Source organism: Lutra lutra, chromosome 10, assembly GCF_902655055.1.
Source record: "Lutra lutra chromosome 10, mLutLut1.2, whole genome shotgun sequence".
Lineage (NCBI taxonomy): Eukaryota > Metazoa > Chordata > Mammalia > Carnivora > Mustelidae > Lutra > Lutra lutra.
In genome coordinates, this window is record NC_062287.1 from 76,206,522 (window position 1) to 76,230,034 (window position 23,513).

At 38.3% G+C, this 23,513-nt stretch overlaps 1 protein-coding gene across 5 annotated transcripts in view; it reads left to right on the top strand.

The window, feature by feature from the left end:
- The window catches only part of ANO5 (anoctamin 5), a 106,336-nt gene that overhangs the window by 64,644 nt on the left and 18,179 nt on the right, over window positions 1-23,513 (top strand). For all 5 annotated transcript variants that reach the window (XM_047692444.1, XM_047692440.1, XM_047692441.1 and 2 more), the window contains 5 exons: window positions 8,169-8,320; window positions 17,190-17,264; window positions 19,054-19,276; window positions 21,947-22,116; window positions 22,763-22,860. In XM_047692444.1, coding sequence (XP_047548400.1) covers window positions 8,169-8,320; window positions 17,190-17,264; window positions 19,054-19,276; window positions 21,947-22,116; window positions 22,763-22,860 — 718 coding nt within the window. The remainder of the gene's footprint in view (window positions 1-8,168; window positions 8,321-17,189; window positions 17,265-19,053; window positions 19,277-21,946; window positions 22,117-22,762; window positions 22,861-23,513) is intronic.

The following is a 23,513-nucleotide window of genomic DNA, read 5'->3' on the forward strand; positions in this document are numbered from 1 at the left end:
GAGAGCAGCCTAGATTCGAAAACCAGAAAACAGAGAAATCTTACCAACAGTCCTCTAGTTGCCCAGCTCCACGTGTCTTCATCCCTGTGGCCACCAAGTCCTTCCTTTGTCATGACTCGGAATCAGCAGTGCAGGAGAGGTGCACCAATGGCAACAAATACGATAGTTTGCAGTTAAGTTTCCAATGAGAGAGATGGTGCACCCACAGCCACCTTCTATTTCGTCAGAGATAGAGAAGCAGCCGCATGGGGGACCCACAGACACTGGAAATATGGTGAAAGGTGCCACCATCTGTTCTTTGGGAAAAGTTTACTCTTGTAGTGAATTGGTTTACCTTTGGTTTTTGAGGATCGTGGCCAAATTCTAGGAAAACAGAACTTTGGGGATATTTGTTTTAGTACAACCACTAATAAATAATTGAGCCAAACCAAAGGGTGAGTTGGTGGAATAGGTGTGACGATAAAATATCCTAGATTAAAGGAACAACACTAGTTCAAGGGGTTGAGACCTGAAAATAATGCTTACTATGCTTTGTACTGGCAGAAAGGAAGTACTTTTTACGTTTTTGTTCATAATAAAAATACATACCCATCATAGAAAATTCAAGTAGTACATAGAAGTAGAGAGAAAATAATGTTAACATTACTAGAAGTAGAAACATTATCTTGGCCATGATTTTTCAGAATCTTCTGCTCTGTGTGTGTGGGTATGTGTATTCATACAATTTTACATAACTGTTATACACAGTTTTAAATCTACTCATTGTTTAAACAATGAGTGAGGAGACTCCTTCCAGAGCAGTGGATGTGTGTGTGTGTGTGTGTGTACGTGTATTTATGACTGAATAGAATTGCCTTACATGAGCTTATCATATTTTATGTAACCAGTTCTCTATTGAAACATTTAGGTCACTTATTCTCCCCTACCCCAAGTTTTATTGAGATATATTTGACATATAATATTGTATCAGTTTAATGTATACAACATGATGATTTCATATATATTTATATATTGTAAAATGATTACCACAGTAGGTTTGGTTAACATCTGTCATTTCACTTATTTTTCTTATGATGAGAACATTTAAGGTCCAGTCTTTAACAACTTTTAGTTTTAAATATAATCACCATGCTGTTCATTATATCAAAGGGCTTATTACTCTTCTAAATCAAAATTTGTACTTTTTGACCACTTTCACCCATCCACCCCCAACTCCAGTAACCACCAATCTGTATCTGTTCCTACAAGTGTTTTTTTTTTTTTATATTCCACATATAAGTGAGATCATACAGTATTTGTATTTCTCTGTCTGATTTATGCCATTTAGCATAACATCCTTAGGGTCCATCCATGTTGTCCCAAATAGCAGGATTTTGTTCTTTTTTATGGCTGAATGTCATTCCATTGTATATGTATATGCCACATTTTCTTTACCCGTTCATCATGCATTGATGGTCACAGGTTGTCTCCCTGACTTGGCTATTGTAAGGCATGCCACAGTAAACATGGGGATGCAAATATCAGTTCAAATTTGTGATTTTTCTTTCCTTTGGGTATATACGTAGAAGTAGAATTGCTGGATCATATGGTAGTTGTATTTTTAATTTTTCTGAGGAACCTCCATATTGTTTTCCTAAATGGCTGTATCAGTTTACATTCCCACCATCAGTGTGCAAGGGGTCCCTTATCTCTACATCCTTTCTAACACTTGTTACGTCTTGTCTTTCTGATGACAGCCATTCTGACAGGTGTGAAGTGATATCTCATTGTGGTTTTGATTTTCATTTTCCTGATGATGAGTGATGTTGAGACTCTTTTTGGTTACCTGTTGGTTAATTTTCTTTTTTTAAAGAGAGAGAGCCAGCGCATATGTACATGTGAGCAGGGTTGGGGGGCAGAGGGAGAAGGAGAGAGGGAATCTTGAGCAGGCTCCACACCCAGGGCAGAGCCCAACATGGGGCTTGAGCTCACAATGCTGAGATCATGACCTGATCTGAAATCAAGAGTCAGTCACTTAACAGACTGAGTCGCCCAGGTGCCTCCCTGTTGACCATTTCTTTATCTTTGGAAAAACATCTAATTAGATTCTGTGTTCATTTTTTTTTTAAAGATTGTGTTTATTTATTTGACAGAGAGAGAGAGAGAGAGATCACAAGTAGGCAGAGAGAGAGGCAGAGCGAGAGGAAGGGAAGCAGGCTCCCCGCCTAGCAGAGAGCCCAATGCGGGGCTCGATCCCAGGACCCTGGGATCATGACCTGAGCCGAAGGCAGAGGCCTTAACCCACTGAGCCACCCAGGTGCCCCCTGTGTTCATTTTTTGATTGGATTGTTGTTTTGTTTTGTTTTGCTGTTGAGGTGTATCTCTCTCTCTCTCTCTCTCTCTCACTCTCTCTCTCTGTGTATATGATATTAACCCCTTATCAGATATATAATTTGTAAATATTTCCTTCCATTCTGTAGGTTGCCTTTTCATTTTGTTAATTGTTTCCTTTGCCGTGCTTTCTAGTTTGATATAGTCCCACTTGTTTATTTTTGCCTTTGTTGCCTTAGCTTTAATGTCAAATCTAGCAAATCATTGCCATGGCAATGTCAAGGAGCTTATTACCCACGATATTTTCTTCCAGGAGTTTTCTGGTTTCAGGTCTTATGCTCATTCAGTCTGTAATCTATTTTGAGTTGATTTGGACATTCGGTCTAAGGGATTAAACTTTGTTCCTTTGTACCTGAATATCCAGTTTTTACAAAACCATTTATTGAAGAGAAGTTCTTTCCCCTTTGACTATTCTTGGCTCCTTTGTTAACTATTAGTTGATCATACATGCATGGGTTTATATCTGAGCTATTGATGATGATACATAGGTCTATGTGACTGCTTTTTTGCAGGTATTCTATTGTTTTGACTAATATAGCTTTGTAATATAAATTATAAAATTATAAATTATAAAATTTAATTTAATTATAAATTAAAAATATAAAATATAAAATAAATATATAAAAAGATAAAATTATAAAGTATAAAATTATAAAATATAAAATTATATAATTACTGTAGGTTTGAAATCAGGCAGTGTGATGGCTGCTGCTTAGTTCTTCTTTCTCAAGATTGCTCTGAGTATTCCAGATCTTTTGTGGTTCCATACAAATTTTATTATTGTTTGTTCTATTTCTGTGAAAAATGTCATTGGAATTTTGATAGGGATTGCATTGAATCTGAAGATTGCTTGGGTAATATGGACATTTTTACAATATTAATTCTTACACTCCATAAGTGTAGAATATCTTTCCATTTATTTGTGTATTCTTGGTTTCTTTTATCTGTATCTTGTAGTGTTCAGTGTACATATCTTTTACCTCCTGGGTTAAATTTGTTGATAGATATTTTATTCCTTTTGATGCTATTGGAAATGGGATTGTCTTCTTAATTTATCTTTCTGACAGTATGTGGTTAGTTTATAGAAACAACAAATTTTTGTATATTAATTTTTATCCTCAAACTTTACAGAATTCCCTTATTCTATTTTTGGTGGACTCTTTAGACTTCCTATACATAATTTACTGCCATTTGCAAATAGAGAAGGTTTTACTTTTTCCTTTCCAAATTATATGCCATTTCTTCCTTTTTCTTGGCCAATTGCTCTAGCTAGGACTTCAGTACTTTATTGAAAACAAGTGACAAGAATGGGCATCCTTTGTCTTGTTCCTGATGGTAGAGGAAAACCTTTTGGCTTTTCATCACTGAGAATGATCTTAGCTGTTGGCTTGTCATATATGACTCTTACTATGTTGGTACATTTCCTCCTATTATGTTGTTACATTTCCTCCATACCCATAATGTTGAGAATTTTTATCATGAATTCTTTTAAATGCATTTGCTTCATCAGTTGAGATGACTGTAAGATTTATCATTCATTTTATTAATGTGGTATGCCACATTGATTGATTTGTGCATGTAGAACCATCCTTGTATCCTGGCATAAATTTTACTTAGTCATGGTGTATGATCTTTTTACTGTATTGTTGAATTTGACTTGCTGCTATTTTATTCAGGTGTTTTGCATCTGTGTTCATCAGGGATATTGAGCCATGGTTTTCTTTTCTCCTGATGTCTTTGGCTTTGGTATCAGAGTAATGCTGGCCTTGTAAATTGAGTCTGAAAGTCTTCCCTCCTACTATATTTTTGGCAAGAGTTTGAGAAAGATTGGCATTAGTTCTTTAAATGATTAGTAAAATGTACCAGTGAAGTTATCTTCTTCTGGACTTGTCTTTGTGAGGAGGTTTTTGATTACTGATTCAAGATTCTTACTAGTCAGTGGTCTGTTCAGATTTTCTATTTCTTCATGATTCAGTCTTAGTAGGTTGTTGTTTATAGGTATTTATGCATTTCTTCTAGTTTGTCCAATTTGATGGCATACATAGTAGTCTTTTTGTGATTCTTTGTATTTCATGATAGCAGTTGTTCTGTTTCCTCTTTCATTTCTAATTTTATTTATATGAGTCCTCTCTATTTTTTTTCTTGATAAGTCTAGCTAAAGGTTTGTCTACTTTGTTTATCTTTTGAAGAAGAAAACCAGCTCTTAGTTTTATTGATCTTTTCTATTGTCTGTTTAGTCTCTGTTTCATTCATTTGCACTCTAATCTTTGTTATTTCCTTCTTTCTACTAACTTTGTGCTTAGTTTATTCTTCTTTTTCTAGTTTCTTGTGGTCTAAAGTTAGGTTATTTATGCTGTTATTTATGCAACAGTTCACAGTTAATATAGTGTAGTACCTGAATTTTGAGTCATGCTGGGGGACTTGTGTTGCTTCACTAACCCATGGAAACTGGAACATGCATACTAGAACCATGCAAAGCAAACAATACCCATATTGCTAAATATCTGGAGGAATAATAAGCCACCCCATGCTCGTGGATTGGAAGACTTAAGATTATTAATTTTTCCATGCTACCCAAAGTGATCTAAATATTCAATATGATCTCTACCAAAATCCCAATGACATTTTTTTACAGAAATGGGAAAAACAACTGAAAAGAATTCATGTGGAATCACAAGACTCTTGAAGTAGGCAGGCCGGTCTTGAGAAAGAACAAAGCTGGAGACATCACACTTCTTGATTTCAAAATTGCAAAGTCTACAGTAATCAAAACAATATGGCACTGGCATAAAGACAGATACACAGAGCAGTAGAACAGACAGCAGTTCAGAAATAAACCCACGCATGTATGGTTCACTGTTCTTCGACAAGAGTTCCAAGAATACAGGATGGGGAAGGGCTAGTCTCTTCAACAAATGATGTGGAGAAATTGGATATCCACACGCAAAAGAATGAAATTAAATTTTTATCTTACACCATACACAAAAATCACTTCAGAATCGGATAAAATATCAAATGTAAGACCTGAAACTATATAAAGCTCCTAGAAGAACATTTAAGGAAAAACTTCATGACATTGATCTTGGCAATGATTTCCTGTACATAACATCAAAGCCCAGGTAACAGAAACCAAAACCAATCTGGACTACATTGAGCTAAAAAAGTTTCTGTGCAGCATAGAAAACAGCATAGTGAAAAGACAACCCATGGAATGGCAGAAAATATTTGCAAATCATATCTCTGATAGGGGCGAATCTCCAAAATACTTAAGGAATTCCTGAAACTCAATAATGGAAAAACAACCAGGGCACCTGGTTGGCACAGTCGGTTAGGCATCTGACTCCCTTTTGGCTCAGGTCACGATCCTGCAGTCATGGAATTGAGCCCTGCATTAGGCTCTGTGTTTAGTCTGGAGTCTGCTTCAAATTCTTTCTCCCTCTTCTTCTCTTCCTCCCAACTCATGCTCTCTCTCTCTCTCTCTCTCTCTCAAATAAATAAAATATTTTTAAAAATAGTGAAAAAGCCCTAATAACCTGATTTTAAAATGGATGAAGGATTCAAATAGATATTCTCCCAAGAATATATACAAATGGCCAATAGGTACATAAAGAAATGCTTAGGATTACTAGTTACCAGAGAAATGCAAATCAGAAATCACAATGAGATGTCAACTCATACCTGTCAGGATGGCTATTACCAAAATAACAAAAGACAAGAGCTGATGAGGATGTGGAGAATTATCATAAATTTTTGTACATTGTTAGTGGGTATGCTAAATAGTGCAGCTGGAGAACAGTATGGAAATTCCTCAGAAAACTAAAAATAGAACTACTATATGATCTAGCAATACCACTCATGAGTAATTTACTCCAGATAATTGAAATCAGGTTCTTGAAGAGATGCTGGGACTCCTGTGTTCATTAAAGCACTATCCACAGTAAGTGAGAAGTAGAAACTACCTAAATGTCCATGGACAAATGAATGGGTAAAGAAATTGTGATCATATATGTGTGTGTGTGTGTGTGTGTGTGTATATACACACACACATTATGCATATACATATATACATATATATCTATATATATAATGTGTTATGTGTATATACATATGTATATATGTATATATATACTATTGGTATATACATTTGATATGTTATTCACCCTTGAAAAGAAGGAAATTCTGAAATATGTGACAACATCAATCAATCTTGAAGACATTATGATCTTTGAAATATGCCAGTTACAGACAGAGAAATCCTTCCTGATTCCATTTACATGAAGCAATCTAAAATGGTCACATTTATAGAATCAGAGAGTGGAATGGAGATTGTTGGGGGTTAGTGGAAATGAGGGAAAAGGGGAGTAACTAATCAAAGGCCGTAGAGTCTTAGTTATAAGATAAATAATCTCTAGAGAGCTACTGTACAATCTCATGCCTCTAGTCAATAATAAGGTACTATAGACTTAAAATTTGTTAAGAGGATACAAAGCAGGTTAGCTGTTCTTACAATAAAATAATTTTTTTTAAAGGAAGAAAAAGGGCACCTGGGTGGCTCAGTCAGTTAAGTGTCTGATTCTTCATCTCAGCTCAGGACTTGATCTCAAGGTTGTAGGTTCAAGTCCCACGTTGGGCTCCACACTGGGTAGAGATCCTATTTTTAAAAATTTAAAAATAAAAATTAAAAATTAAAAAATTAAAGAAAATAAAAGTAGGCAGGGAATGAGTCAGATGAAACATTAAAATTTGAATCACAGGTGATAAAATTATATGTTAATATTGATTGTGTTAGTATTCCATTCTTAGATATATACCAGAAAGGCATGCATATGCCCACCAAAAGATATGTACAAGAATATTCACAGCAACAGTATTTGTAATAACAAAAAACCTGGCAATAATCCAAACGTCTATGAGTTCAAGAATAAACAAAATTATGGTTTACTTAAATAATAGAACACTGCAGCAATGAAAATAAATGAACTTTTGCTACACACACCAATATGGATTCAGTTTACAAGAAAAGTTGAACCGAAACAAAACCTAATGCAAAAACTACCTATATTATGTGACCATTTATGAAAAGTTCAAAGATGGGTGAAACTATCCTATGATGTTAGAAGCTAGGATACTAGTTATACTTACATCTTAGAAGAGTCATAGGGTGTGTTTTTAGGGGTGCTGGTCATGTTCTATTTTTTTATATTGATGCTGTTCCATGGGAATGCTTATTTTGTGAAAATTCTTTAAATTTTACAGGTGTGTTTTATGTACTTTTCTGTGAGTATGTTATGATGCAATTGAAAGTTTATTAAAAATTATATGTATATACAAAGAGAGAGAGAGAAAGAGAAAGAGAGGTGGACAGGGACAGAGAGACAGAGATTGTGCTATGGGAATGACTCTCATGTTTTCCTTAAATTTACCTAAGCCTGATAAACTTGTATAATTGCTTGAATGATTTCAGTGGGGAAAAAAAAAAAAAACAACCATGCAAACAAAATCTAGGTTTTAGCAAAAAGGTAAGTTTAAATATTACTTCAGATTATTTGAATGAAGAGAGAGTAATGTGCCTAAAATTGTTTATCTTGCATGGACTGCTATGAAATTGACTTGAGTTTTTACATGAATTACATCAGTGTTATCTCATGTTATTAAGCCAACATAGTAGTGACAGAAGAACCATCATTCAACCAACATTTTTTTTTAAAGTGGAGAAAAAAAAAACCAGATTATTTTCTTATGCATTTTATTCTCCATCCCTTGATTACAGTTGTTTTTATGCTTTTCTTTGTCTACAGTCACATTGTTCTTGGAGTTTTGGAAACAGCGACAGGCCAGAATGGAATATGAGTGGGACCTGGTGGACTTTGAAGAGGAACAGCAGCAGCTTCAGCTGAGACCGGAGTTTGAAGCGATGTGTAAACAGAGGAAGATGAATGCGGTGACTAAGGTGGGTCAGCGTGCTGACGGCCAGCATATCTCAGTGGAGTCCCCGCTCTAGACAACCACACAAATAATAGTGGATGTTTTAATTTGCTTTTAAAATATTTTCCAACAGAGAAATCTTACAAACTTCTTTCCTTGTTTCTCGTACGTATTTAAAATCTATACGAAAAAAGTAGATAGAGAAGTATAATGAACCCCAGGATGGACCTGTCACCCAGCTTCAGTGAATACTAATTCACGGACTGTCTTGTTACATTTACACTTGCTCCTCTCCACCATGGGATGATTTTGAAGCAAATACAAAGCATCATGTCATGATATAACATAGTTTGTAACAAATGGAATAAAAGGAAAATGGAAAAGAATGTATATGCAATGGACTTAGTATATAAATATATATACACGGAAATGATACTAAGTTAACACACCAAAATTAAAATAGTATTATTTTAAGATAGTGAACTTATGAGTGATTGTTTTATTAGACCAAATTTTATTCACCCAGTCTCTTTTAATTTATTATAATGGGAAGATCATTGCACTAGCGTCTGGACGGCAATGTCTAAGTCTGGGCTCCTTCACTGGCAAACCACCTATATGTTGTCGACTGAGTAATTTGACTTCTTGGTGCTTTTTCTTCGATTTTTTGTTTTTCGTTTTTTAATGTGAAAAATATAAAGTACTTTGCCTTCAAAGACCAGACTTGACCACATATTCTTAGCGTCCCTACCTTTCCATCAACCATAGTCACTGTGTGGCCCAAAGCTGTTAAAGGGAGAACAGAATATGTCTCTAACACAATCTCTCTAGCAGAATTTCCCATTCTGTTCAGAACACTGTTCTTGTGGTATAATACTCAAAATTATCTTCACAGTTTAGGCATTCATGCACTCACTAGGCATCTATTGGCTTTACTGAGACATTACAAAAAAAAATCCAGTAAGTGAGCAAAGGGGAAAAATGCCTCAGACAATATATTAATGACTTGGGTGGCTGTCTGACATTAAGAAAACATATTAAAAGAGACTTGCCATGATAATGATGTGATGTGTATCTATTAATATTTCATGGTATAAAAAGGAAACTAAAAGCAGGCCTAAAATTATTGCCATAAAAACCAGAGGTACTGAATGTTTGCGTATGAAACCAGTTGAAAAACAGTATGAATGGACTGGCTGTGAATCATCCACTTGAATGGTTTTGAAATCAAGGTTCTGACTTAATTGCAGGGCTTCTTCAACGGGTCAGTATGGCCAGAGCCCTCACATTTGAGTCTGTATTGAGAACACATACATGTATGCATGGGCACACACACACACACACACACATGCACAAAAAGCATGCACGCACACACACACACACACACACATTGGACACACACATGTGCACACATGCACACACATTCAGTAGAGCTCTTGGACAGCTGTTCTGCCTGTCAAGTTCTGTTTGCATTCAGTCTTCCCTAAAAATCCTCCAGGTATAAAAATCCTCCCTAAAAATCCTATCCTTTAGATAGAATTATATGATTTAGATTTCTGCTGACGGCTGTTTTTTACTCTATGGCAATTTTGTGGGGGTAAGATCTCACTGGCTCTTGATGTAGCTAAGAATTTCAGCTGATATAGGAGGAGGAGTCAAGATGGCGGAGAAGTAGCAGGCTGAGACTACTTCGGGTAGCGGGAGATCAGCTAAATAGCTTATCTAAAGATTGCAAACACCTACAAATCGAACGGGAGATTGAAGAGAAGAAGAACAGCAATTACAGAAACAGAAAATCAACCACTTTCTGCAAGGTAGGACTGGCGGAAAAGTGAATCCAAAGCGACGGGAAGATAGACCGCGGGGGGAGGGGCCGGCTCCCAGCGAGCGGCGGAGCAACGGAGCAAAATCAGGACTTTTAAAAGTCTGTTCCGCTGAGGGACATCGCTCCAGAGGCTTAACTGGGGTGAAGCCCAGGCGGGGTCAGCGCGGCCTCAGCTCCCGCAGGGTCGCAGAAGGATCGGGGGTGTCTGAGTGTTGCAGAGCTTACCGGTATTAGAACGGGGAAGCCGGCTACAGAGACAGAGCCGAGGAGTGACTCTCAGCTCGGGGTAGCCTTGAACCGGTCGCAGGCTCGGTCAGCTCGGAGCGCGGCTGGAGGCCAGGGTGGCGGGAGTCATTGGGCGTGTTCTCTGAGGGCGCACTGAGGAGTGGGGCCCCGGGCTCTCGGCTCCTCCGGGCCGGACACCGGGAGGCCGCCATCTTTATTCCCGTCCTCCGGAATCTACGGAAAGCGCTCAGGGAACAAAAGCTCCCGAAAGCAAACCCAGCAAACCCGAGCGGATTACTCAGCGTGGCCCCGGGTAAGGGCGGTGCAACTCCGTCTGGGGCAAAGACGCTTGAGAATCACTACAACAGGCCCCTCCCCCAGAAGATCAACGGGAAACCCAGCCAGGACCAAGTTCACCTACCAAGGAGAGCGGCGGAATTCCAGAGGAGAAGAAAGCAAAGCACGGAACTCATGGCTTTCTCCCCATGATTTTTTAGCCTTGCAGTTAATTTAATTTTTTTTTCTCTTTTTCAATTTTTTTTCTTTTTCTCTTCTTCTGCTAAATTTTTTTTAACTTTTACCGTTTTCTTTTTTTAACGTTTTTTTAAATAGTTTATCTAATATATATATATTTTTTCCTCTTTTTATATTTTTTCTTTATCGGCTTTCTTTTTTTTAATAGTTTCTTTTTTTTTTCTTTTTTTTTTTCTTTCTTTCTTTATGAACCCCTTTTTATCCCCTTTCTCCCCCCTCACAATTCGGGATCTCTTCTGATTTGGTTAAAGCATATTTTCCTGGGGTTGTTGCCACCCTTTTAGTATTTTACTTGCTCCTTCATAAACTCTTATCTGGACAAAATGACAAGGCGGAAAAATTCACAACAAAAAAAAGAACAAGAGGCAGTACCAAAGGCTAGGGACCTAATCAATACAGACATTGGTAATATGTCAGATATAGAGTTCAGAATGACGATTCTCAAGGTTCTAGCCGGGCTTGAAAAAGGCATGGAAGATATTAAAGCAACCCTCTCGGGAGATATAAAAGCCCTTTCTGGAGAAATAAAAGAACTAAAATCTAACCAAGTTGAAATAAAAAAAAGCTATAAATGAGGTGCAATCAAAAATGGAGGCTCTCACTGCTAGGATAAATGAGGCAGAAGAAAGAATTAGCGATATAGAAGACCAAATGACAGAGAATAAAGAAGCTGAGCAAAAGAGGGACAAACAGCTACTGGACCACGAGGGGAGAATTTGAGAGATAAGTGACACCATAAGATGAAACAACATTAGAATAATTGGGATTCCAGAAGAAGAGGAAACAGAGAGGGGAGCAGAAGGTATATTGGAGAGAATTATTGGAGAGAATTTCCCCAATATGGCAAAGGGAACAAGCATCAAAATTCAGGAGGTTCAGAGAACCCCCCCCTCAAAATCAATAAGAATAGGTCCACACCCCGTCACCTAATAGTAAAATTTACAAGTCTTAGTGACAAAGAAAAGATCCTGAAGGCAGCCCGGGAAAAGAAGTCTGTAACATACAATGGTAAAAATATTAGATTGGCAGCAGACTTATCCACAGAGACCTGGCAGGCCAGAAAAAGCTGGCATGATATATTCAGAGTACTAAATGAGAAAAACATGCAGCCAAGAATACTATATCCAGCTAGGCTATCATTGAAAATAGAAGGAGAGATTAAAAGCTTCCAGGACAAACAAAAACTGAAAGAATTTGCAAATACCAAACCAGCTCTACAGGAAATATTGAAAGGGGTCCTCTAAGCAAAGAGAGACCCTAAAAGTAGTAGATCAGAAAGAAACAGAGACAATATACAATAACAGACCCCTTACAGGCAATACGATGGCACTAAATTCATATCTCTCAATACTTACCCTGAATGTGAATGGGCTAAATGCCCCAATCAAAAGACACAGGGTATCAGAATGGATAAAAAAACAAAACCCATCTATATGTTGCCTACAAGAAACTCATCTTAAACCCGAAGACACCTCCAGGTTTAAAGTGAGGGGGTGGAAAAGAATTTACCATGCTAATGGACATCAGAAGAAAGCAGGAGTGGCAATCCTTATAGCAGATCCATTAGATTTTAAGCCAAAGACTATAATAAGAGATGAGGAAGGACACTATATCATACTCAAAGGAACTGTCCAACAAGAAGATCTAACAATTTTAAATATCTATGTCCCTAATGTGGGAGCAGCCAACTATATAAACCAATTAATAACAAAATCAAAGAAACACATCGACAAGAATACAATAATAGTAGGTGATTTTAACACTCCCCTCACTGAAATGGACAGATCATCCAAGCAAAGGATCAACAAGGATATCAAGGCCTTAAATGACACACTGGACCAGATGGACATCACAGATATATTCAGAACATTTCATCCCAAAGCAACAGAATACACATTCTTCTCTAGTGCACATGGAATATTCTCCAGAATAGATCACATTCTTGGTCCTAAATCAAGTCTCAACCGGTATCAAAAGATTGGGATCATTCCCTGCATATTTTCAGACCACAATGCTCTAAAGCTAGAACTCAATCACAAGAGGAAATTTGGAAAGAACCCAAATACATGGAGACTAAACAGCATCCTTCTAAAGAATGAATAGGTCAACCAGGAAATTAAAGAAGAACTGAAAAAATTTATGGAAACAAATGATAATGAAAACACAACGGTTCAGAATCTGTGGGACACAACAAAGGCAGTCCTGAGAGGAAAATATATAGCGGTACAAGCCTTTCTCAAGAAACAAGAAAGATCTCAGGTACACAACCTAACCCTACACCTAAAGGAGCTGGAGAAAGAACAAGAAAGAAACCCTAAACCCAGCAGGAGAAGAGAAATCATAAAGATCAGAGCAGAAATCAATGAAATAGAAACCAAAAAAACAATAGAACAAATCAACAAAACTAGGAGCTGGTTCTTTGAAAGAATTAATAAGATTGATATACCCCTGGCCAGACTTATCAAAAAGAAAAGAGAAAGGACCCAAATAAATAAAATCATGAATGAAAGAGGAGAGATCACAACGAACACCAAAGAAATACAGACAATTATAAGAACATACTATGAGCAACTCTACGCCAACAAATTTGACAATCTGGAAGAAATGGATGCATTCCTAGAGACATATAAACTACCACAACTGAACCAGGAAGAAATAGAAAGCCTGAACAGACCCATAACCAGTAAGGAGATTGAAACAGCCATCAAAAATCTCCAAACAAACAAAATCCCAGGGCCAGACGGCTTCCTGGGGGAATTCTACCAAACATTTAAAGAAGAACTAATTCCTATTCTCCTGAAACTGTTCCAAAAAATAGAAATAGAAGGAAAACTTCCAAACTCATTTTATGAGGCCAGCATCACCTTGATCCCAAAACCAGACAAGGATCCCAACAAAAAAGAGAACTACAGACCAATATCCTTGATGAACACAGATGCAAAAATTCTCGCCAAAATACTAGCTAATAGGATTCAACAGTACATTAAAAGGATTATTCACCACGACCAAGTGGGATTTATTCCAGGGCTGCAAGGTTGGTTCAACATCCGCAAATCAATCAATGTGATACAACACATTAATAAAAGAAAGAACAAGAACCATATGATACTCTCCATAGATGCTGAAAAAGCATTTGACAAAGTACAGCATCCCTTCCTGATCAAAACTCTTCAAAGTGTAGGGATAGACGGCACATACCTCAATATTATCAAAGCCATCTATGAAAAACCCACTGCAAATATCATTCTCAATGGAGAAAAACTGAAAGCTTTTCCGCTAAGGTCAGGAACACGGCAGGGATGTCCGTTATCACCACTACTATTCAACATAGTACTAGAAGTCCTAGCCTCAGCAATCAGACAACAAAAGGAAATTAAAGGCATCCAAATTGGCAAAGAAGAAGTCAAACTATCACTCTTTGCAGATGATATGATACTATATGTGGAAAACCCAAAAGACTCCACTCCAAAACTGCTAGAACTTGTACAGGAATTCAGTAAAGTGTCAGGATATAAAATCAATGCACAGAAATCAGTTGCATTTCTCTACACCAACAACAACACAGAAGAAAGAGAAATTAAAGAGTCCATCCCATTTACAATTGCACCCAAAACTATAAGATACCTAGGAATAAACCTAACCAAAGAGACTAAGAATCTATACTCAGAAAACTATAAAGTACTCATGAAAGAAATTGAGGAAGACACAAAGAAATGGAAAAATGTTCCATGCTCCTGGATTGGAAGAATAAATATTGTGAAAATGTCTATGCTACCTAAAGCAATCTACACATTTAATGCAATTCCTATCAAAGTACCATCCATTTTTTTCAAAGAAATGGAACAAATCATCCTAAAATTTATATGGAACCAGAAAAGACCTCGAATAGCCAAAGGAATATTGAAAAAGAAAGCCAAAGTTGGTGGCATCACAATTCCGGACTTCAAGCTCTATTACAAAGCTGTCATCATCAAGACAGCATGGTACTGGCACAAAAACAGACACATAGATCAATGGAACAGAATAGAGAGCCCAGAAATGGACCCTCAACTCTATGGTCAACTCATCTTCGACAAAGCAGGAAAGAGTGTCCAATGGAAAAAAGACAGCCTCTTCAATAAATGGTGTTGGGAAAATTGGACAGCCACATGCAGAAAAATGAAATTGGATCATTTCCTTACACCACACATGAAAATAGACTCAAAATGGATGAAGGATCTCAATGTGAGAAAGGAATCCATCAAAATCCTCGAGGAGAACACAGGCAGCAACCTCTTCGACGTCAGCCGCAGCAACATCTTCCTAGGAACATCACCAAAGGCAAGGGAAGCAAGGGCAAAAATGAACTTTTGGGATTTTATCAAGATCAAAAGCTTTTGCACAGCAAAGGAAACAGTGAACAAAACCAAAAGACAACTGACAGAATGGGAGAAGATATTTGCAAATGACATATCAGATAAAGGGCTAGTGTCCAAAATCTATAAAGAACTTAGCAAACTCAACACCCAAAGAACAAATAATCCAATCAAGAAATGGGCAGAGGACATGAACAGATATTTCTGCAAAGAAGACATCCAGATGGCCAACAGACACATGAAAAAGTGCTCCATATCACTCGGCATCAGGGAAATACAAATCAAAACCACCATGAGATATCATCTCACACCAGTCAGAATGGCTAAAATTAACAAGTCAGGAAATGACAGATGCTAGCGAGGATGCGGAGAAAGGGGAACCCTCCTACACTGTTGGTGGGAATGCAAGCTGGTGCAACCACTCTGGAAAACAGCATGGAGGTTCCTCAAAATGTTGAAAATAGAACTACCCTATGACCCTGCAATTGCACTGCTGGGTATTTACCCTAAAGATACAAACGTAGTGATCCGAAGGGGCACGTGCACCCGAATGTTTATAGCAGCAATGTCTACAATAGCCAAACTATGGAAAGAACCTAGATGTCCATCTACAGACGAATGGATAAAGAAGATGTGGTATATATACACAATGGAATACTATGCAGCCATCAAAAGAAATGAAATCTTGCCATTTGCGACGACGTGGATGGAACTAGAGGGTATCATGCTTAGCGAAATAAGTCAATCGGAGAAAGACAACTATCATATGATCTCCCTGATATGAGGGAGAGGAGATGCAACATGGGGGGTTGAGGGGGTAGGAGAAGAGTAAATGAAACAAGATGGGATTGGGAGGGAGACAAACCATAAGTGACTCTTAATCTCACAAAACAAACTGAGGGTTGATGGGGGGAGGGAGTTGGGAGAGGGGGTGGGGTTATGGATATTGGGGAGGGTATGTGCTATGGTGAGTGTTGTGAAGTGTGTAAACCTGGCGATTCGCAGACCTGTACCCCTGGGGATAAAAATATATGTTTATAAAGCTGTAAAAAAAAAAAGAAAAAAGAAAGGATGAATACCCAAGTTTTGTAGCAACATGGACGGGACTGGAAGAGATTATGCTGAGTGAAATAAGTCAAACAGAGAGAGTCAATTATCATATGGTTTCACTTATTTGTGGAGCATAACAAATAGCATGGAGGACAAGGGGAGATGGAGAGGAGAAGGGAGTTGAGGGAAATTGGAAGGGGAGGTGAACCATGAGAGACTATGGACTCTGAAAAACGATCTGAGAATTTTGAAGGGGTGGGGGGTGGGAGGTTGGGGGCACCAGGTGGTGGGTATTGTAGAGGGCACGGATTGCATAGAGCACTGGGTGTCGTGCAAAAATAATGAATATTGTTATGCTGAAAAAATAAAAATTAAAAAAAAAAAAAGAATTTCAGCTGATATAATGAATATCTTCTGTTAATGGCTTAGAAGAACATCAAGGTAGAAAAGCCTGGTCCCCTGAACTGTGCAGAAGAACACAATCCTGTAAATATAAAGATGGTGCCCTGTTTAATATCATGTGTAGCAATTATAGAGCAGTGCAATTTGATTCAATTCAATTAGAAGCAAGCTGTAGTATCATTAAAGCATGTCCACTTAAGCAGCAGCTCTTGGGTTCTGACGTCATTTCCTCTCTCCCAGGCCCTGAACACCATTCTCATTCAACCCTGAGGATACAGTGTGTATCCGTCATGGCTCATATCATGTGTGAACGATCTCACCTGAGAGCCCTGAAGGTCTCTACCTGAAGGGAAGGAACCAGGGCTAGAATGTAGCTGCCCATGAGCTATCGTGGACTCGGGGAGGTTTCTACTCTAACTGGGTTTTGTGGTTTTGACTACTGCTTGGCGTCCCAATGTTGAGGGTAGATTTTGAATTTTGCTGTGATTTCTTCAAAATTGCAGGAGATGGAACCATACATGCCTCTGTGGAGTCGTCTCCCATGGTACTTTTTATCAGGAGCTACGGTGACATTTTGGGTGAGCATGTTTGGGAACCTGCTCTCATCTCTTGATGTGCAGTCTTATTAGGATAACCTCCGTAGTTTCATCTGCCATGGCTCTCGAGCCCCTCTCTCCCCTCCCCCTCCCCTGTCTTTTTATTTTGAATAGAGCTCATATATAAACTCAAGGGTGACCCACATGGATGTGCCACAACTGAATCTTGTAAAAAGAGCTTGGGGAGAGACCGGTGCCTCATCTGAGTGCCTGCCCCTTCCCCTCCCCCAGCAACCAGCACATGTAACAGATTCATTTGCAGACTATTTGGTTTTTGTTTCCTTAAAAAAAAATCATTGATTTATCTTTATATCCACTTAAAATATATACACAAAATGCAAAGAAAAAAAGCATAAACTCAAAATTTATTTTCTTGCTGAAATAAATAGAAGAAAGTATGACTTCTACTTGAAGAATTTAATTAGCGAGTCCCATTGTGAGGGAGTCAGGTTTTTTTCCATGCCTTTTAGCTACCAGATTCCTCCACCACCACAATTCATTTCCCACCCTCCACTTTCCAAATGTGGGTCCTCTCACAGCTGGCCTTGAATTTTAAGGAAAAGAAGCAGTGTTAACTCTCTCAGAGCTTAACATGTTGAAGAATAAATAATTAGCAGTTGTTGACTAGAGTTTAACCTTATAGTTCGTATTATCCCATAATTTTTTATCTTTAACATTTCTAGTTAAAGGTATTGGTTTTTCTCTTTTATTTTTTTTTAAGCTTTTATTTATTTATTTGATGAACAGAGATCACAAGTAGGCAGAGAGAGACTGAGAAGTGGGCTGTCTGATGCGGGACTCGATCCCAGGACCCTGGGATCATGACCTGAGCTGAAGGCAGACGGTTTAACCCACTGAGCCACCCAGGCGCCCAGTTTTTCTCTTTTAAACGTGTGTTTTCTTAGATGATATAACAGTCACTGAGGAGAAGTAATAGTGTAAATAGTATTTTATTGATAATAGAGCAATAATCAAGTCAGGGCACTGCTTGAGAAATAATCTAGAGTGTGGTTCCAGAAAGATTATTCTTTTATTTCTAGTACTCATTCCATTTGATTCAGTCCCTCAACTTTCACAGTCAGATTTTCCAATCATCAAGGTAAAGGCTTCACCAGACCTTTGGGTTTTTGCAATATGGGAAGTGTTTAAAATTTATGTAGCATCTATATAAATATCTAAACTACCAGGCATATCAGAACACGAATGGCAACATTCTGAGGGGAAATGAGACAGGATCTCTAAATGTGTCCTTCTTGGGAAAGTACTTGGTCTTCACACTACCTGTTTAACCACAACCTGGGGCAGACAGAGTTTGGCAACGGTTTTCTGTGGAGGGGCCACATGTATTTTAGGCTTTGTGGGCCACAGACAGTCTCGGGCATGTAATCCTCTTTGTTTTTTCCTATAACCTTAAAAAAAGCAGCAAAAAGCCATTTATAACTCAAAAACCATATAAGAGTGAGTAAGGCCACAGGCAGGATTTGGCCTTGTGCCTAATTTTCCAATGCTTGACAGATGATGAATGGGCAATGGCTACTCATCTGTTTTAGACTCACCCAGCTACAACCACAGGTCTTGTCTTCTCTATAAACCTTTTGCCTTAACAGTGTTCTTTCCCTGCCATCTATGTAAGAGGGACTGGCTTGGTCTGCTTCCCAAGTCAGAGGGGCTGACCTTAACATAATGAGATGAAGAGAATAGTATGTTTCAGATGGGTACACATGGCAGAGATAGAGACCAGAGTGACTGATTCCTTATTTCCCTTTTCCAGATGGCCCTTGTCATCGCCTGTATGGTAGCTGTGATTGTGTACCGCCTGTCAGTGTTTGCTACATTTGCTAGCTTTATGGAAAGTGAAGCATCCTTTAAGCATGTCAAAAGTTTCCTCACTCCCCAGATAGCCACGTCACTCAGTGGATCCTGCTTGAACTTTATCGTCATCTTGATCTTGAATTTCATTTATGAAAAGATATCTGTATGGATTACAAAAATGGGTAAGTTGGCCAGGTCATTTGTGTGGCACTGAAAAAATATTCTACCAGCGCTATACATCAGTTTTGGACCATCCCTTGGGGAGTTCATTTTTTTTAAATTAACATATAAGGTATTAGTTGTTTCAAGGGTACAGGACTGTGATTCATCAGTCTTACACAATTTACAGCACTCACCATAGCATATACTCTCCCCCATGTCCATAACCCAGCCACCCTATCCCTCCCCCTGACCCCCCAGCAACCCTCAGTTTGTTTCCTGAGATTAAGAGTCTCTTATGGTTTGTCTCCCTCCCCAGTCCCATTTTGTTTCATTTTTTTTCCCTCCCTGCCCACCGTGACCCCCTGCCCTGCCTCTCCAATTCCTCATATCAGAGATACTATATGATAATTGTCTTTCTCTGATTGACTTATTTCGCTTAGCATAATACCCTCTAGTTCCATTCACATCATTGCAAATGGCAAGACTTCAGGTTTTTGATGGCTGCATAATATTCCATTATATCTATCTATCTATCTATCTATCTATCTATATCTATCTATCTATCTATATATATATCACATCTTTGTTATCTGGGCTCTTTCCATAGGTTGGCTATTGAGGACATTGCTGCTATAAACATTGGGTGCACGTGCCCCTTCAAATCACTACATTTGTATCTTTGGGATAAATACCCAGTCATGCAATTGCTGGGTCATAGAGTAGCTCAATTTTCAACTCTTTGAGGAACCTCCATGCTTTTTCCAAAGTGGCTGCACCAGCTTGCATTCCCACCAACAGTGTAGGAGGGTTCCCCTTGCTCCTCATACTCACCAACACCTGCCATTTTTAAAGGCAGTTTTTAAAGGCACCTCCTAAGGCAGTTTTGTTCTATAGGTAGACACATAGGCTGGTAATCAGAATTCCCTAACAGCCACATTTAGACCCATTATGGTGGAAGCAAGAAAAAGAACTAAAAAGAAGAATTAGGACTCAGTAGAACTTTCAGAGTATTCTTGTCTCAATCCTTCCTTGATCAGGCTAGTTGAATTTTAAGTAAAAGCCTCACTTTTCTCAAGACACAGATAATTTTTATTTCATGTATATTGTTTTTGGAAGGGTTTTGCTTTTGAAAACCATTGTGGGAAAAACAAAACAATCAGCTCCTCCTGAATATATCTAAAATGTAATACTTTTTTTTTCAGTTGTCGTGGGTCTTAGACCCTGGATTATTTTCCTTCATTAATGAACTGATTAATTAATTTTGAGAGAGAGAGAGAGGAGCGTGCATGCATGCTGTGGTAGGGGTGGGCAAAATGAGAGGGAGAGAGAGAATCGTAAGCAGGCTCCATGCCCAGGGTGAACCCTACATGGAGCTTGAGATCACGACCCTGATATGACCTGAGCCAAAGTCAAGTCAGACACATCTGACTGCGCCACCCAGGTGCCCCTCTTTTCCTTTTAAATTATTAAAAGTTCTCCTATAGCCATGAGGGACAGTAAAGGAGTCATAGTCAAAGTGGGAGATTTAGTCAGGGAGAGGGGTGTGGAGCACAGTTGCTTCTTGCCTTGCCTCTGGCAAGTTGGAAATGAGATCAAGACCCCAGTCCCAGGCATCAGCTTCTCCTCTGAGTGCACAGGTCCCTCCTCCAAGTCTGTATACCGTCACTGCAACCAACAGTACCAGGAAGAGCACATTACTCATTCAGCACCAGAGTTTGCTCTAGGAAACAACTTTCATTAAAGGCTATCTTCAGATTTGTAGTTCTCGCTCAGCTTTACTGCTTTTTTTGTTAATAAAAGAAAAAAATCTAGCATATAGCACTTAAAAACAAAGCATCTAAAAACTCAGAGATTTCGGTGAGAAAAATCACTTAAATACACATTAGAGATTTTGAAAGAATGCAGATAATTTCTCTAAAAAGGAGGAATTCTCTGCATCTTTAGAATAATATTGTTACCATTTCAGTATCATTGAAACTGTTACCACTTTGGCTAGATCAGCTCATGCTGCTGGGAGATCATCAGCTCAGAAAAACATGCTCCCTGACTCGTTCACATCTCCTCATGCTTATCTGTGATGTGAAGGGAATCTAACATTTTTTTTTTTTTTGTCTTTGGAATTCACTAAATGTTAGATCATGATCCTGCATTTTAAATAAAGGAGAGAGAGAAAGTGTATTATTACTGCCACCAATTGTATGACATTCTTTTCAAAACTGATATAAGCATTAATTCATGAGAGGAAAACACAATTTAGTTTGGAAATCATCCTCTGTCCTTGCAGATGCCCTTTACTTTATTTAAACCTGATTGACAACAGACAGAGAGAGATCTGTTATGTTTACAGGATATCATACAGTGTACCAGGGTAAGCATAAGCCTCTCCAGTCTGATATGGGTTTGAATTCCATATTCTGACTGGGTGACTCCAGGTAAAGTATTTTATCCATCTAAGTATAGTAATAACTGCTTCTTAGGCTTGTCCAGTGATTAGATTAATACAAAGCCTCTTAACAGAAAGCTGAGCACAAATTGTTACTTAATATTGGTCTGTTAGGACAAGAATGGCTCCTATTTCAACAGGCTCTCAGAATAATATGACTAATAATGTGACTTGTCCCAGGCAATACAGAATTGAGGGAGAAACAAGAAAGTGCATAATTTAACCTTGGTGTTTTATTACTTAACAGAAATTCCTCGAACTTATCAGGAATATGAGAGCAGTCTTACCTTGAAAATGTTCCTGTTTCAGTTTGTGAATTTTTACTCGTCCTGCTTCTACGTAGCTTTCTTTAAAGGGAAGTTCGTGGGCTATCCCGGAAAATACACATATTTGTTTCACGCGTGGAGAAGTGAAGAGGTAAGAGTTGTCTTGAGAGGCTTGTGGCTTCAGGAACTCAGTATTAACTAAATACTTGTTGTGTGCCCAGCAGTAACTCAGATTTTTATCAGGATCCCAGAGAAGTGTAAGCCACCAACTCTCTCCATAGAGAGTATTGGTCTTACCATCCTATCGTCTGGTAGACGTCCCAGTTCCTTTTGGGCAAGGAGTTATTTTGTGCCTATTATTTAGGAATAAAATATGAGCTATGGAATGGAATAAGTGAATTCTCTATTCCAGAAGGCTTCCTGCCAAGGATGAGCGATAGCGTTCCAGAAGTACAGCAGGAAGGCTCCACCATGGGTCATAGAGCTAGACCACATCAATGGTTTCCATACCTGCCTTGCATCCAAATCACATGGAGAAAATAACAACCCCTACCCCTAACCCCCAACAGAAAGATTCAAGATGTTCTAAGAATGAGACCCAGCAATCCAAATGTGTTGCAGCTGTCTTGTAACTGGTTAGTTATCCTGTTTGAAACTATTGAGCTTAATATCTGTATCCCTTTAATATCTGTTCCCGTCAAAATCTTCAGATTGTAATCTTGGGTCTAAGATTTCTTTTGTTGGCAAAAATCCATCTTTCATTGCTCCCTTTTCTTTTTATCCTTGCTTCTGACTAGTGTGACCCTGGAGGCTGTCTAATAGAATTGACAGCCCAGTTGACCATCATAATGACTGGAAAACAGATCTTCGGAAATGTCAAAGAAGCCATTTATCCGTATGTACAACTTACAAGTTTTTCTTGAGTCAGGTAACCCTGAGAGATTTCCTCTGGAAGAAGATGGAATTCTGTGATTATCATGGTATCATTGTTAGCAAATGGTTGAGTCAACAACAAAAACTCACTTTTAATCAACAGTCAGGAATGCATTGAGGTAATATAGGCTGTTAAACAAGGATTTTTATTGCTTGAGTGAAATTGAGGAAAAGGTATTATTCCCTTCTCCTATGGAGGTTCCATTGGGAAATCTAAATGTTTTATCCTCTGTACATTATTCTATATGTTGCCTATTACTTCTCTACATTACTGAAAGTTAAACTCCAAAAATATCCATGTGTTGTGTACCTTAGGCACAAAAATTGGTCATGAATTAAGTTTTGGTATATGAAGGTATTGTTTTCTATTCCAAAAGCATGACAATAATAGACACGTTATGAAAAGATAAAACGAAAATGACAGTTGATCTCAAATAAAAGTTGAAAATTTCCATGAATAAAAAGAGAATCATAAGCCTATCATCTTGCAGGGCTCCTATTTAGGAAGTGACAACCTCAAGGTTTAGCACCTACAATGTCAGGTGGACTTAAGTGCTCTACTTAAGACCAGGGCTTGGCCCATGTAACTGTACTTGAAGTTAGGGATTGGGTTTA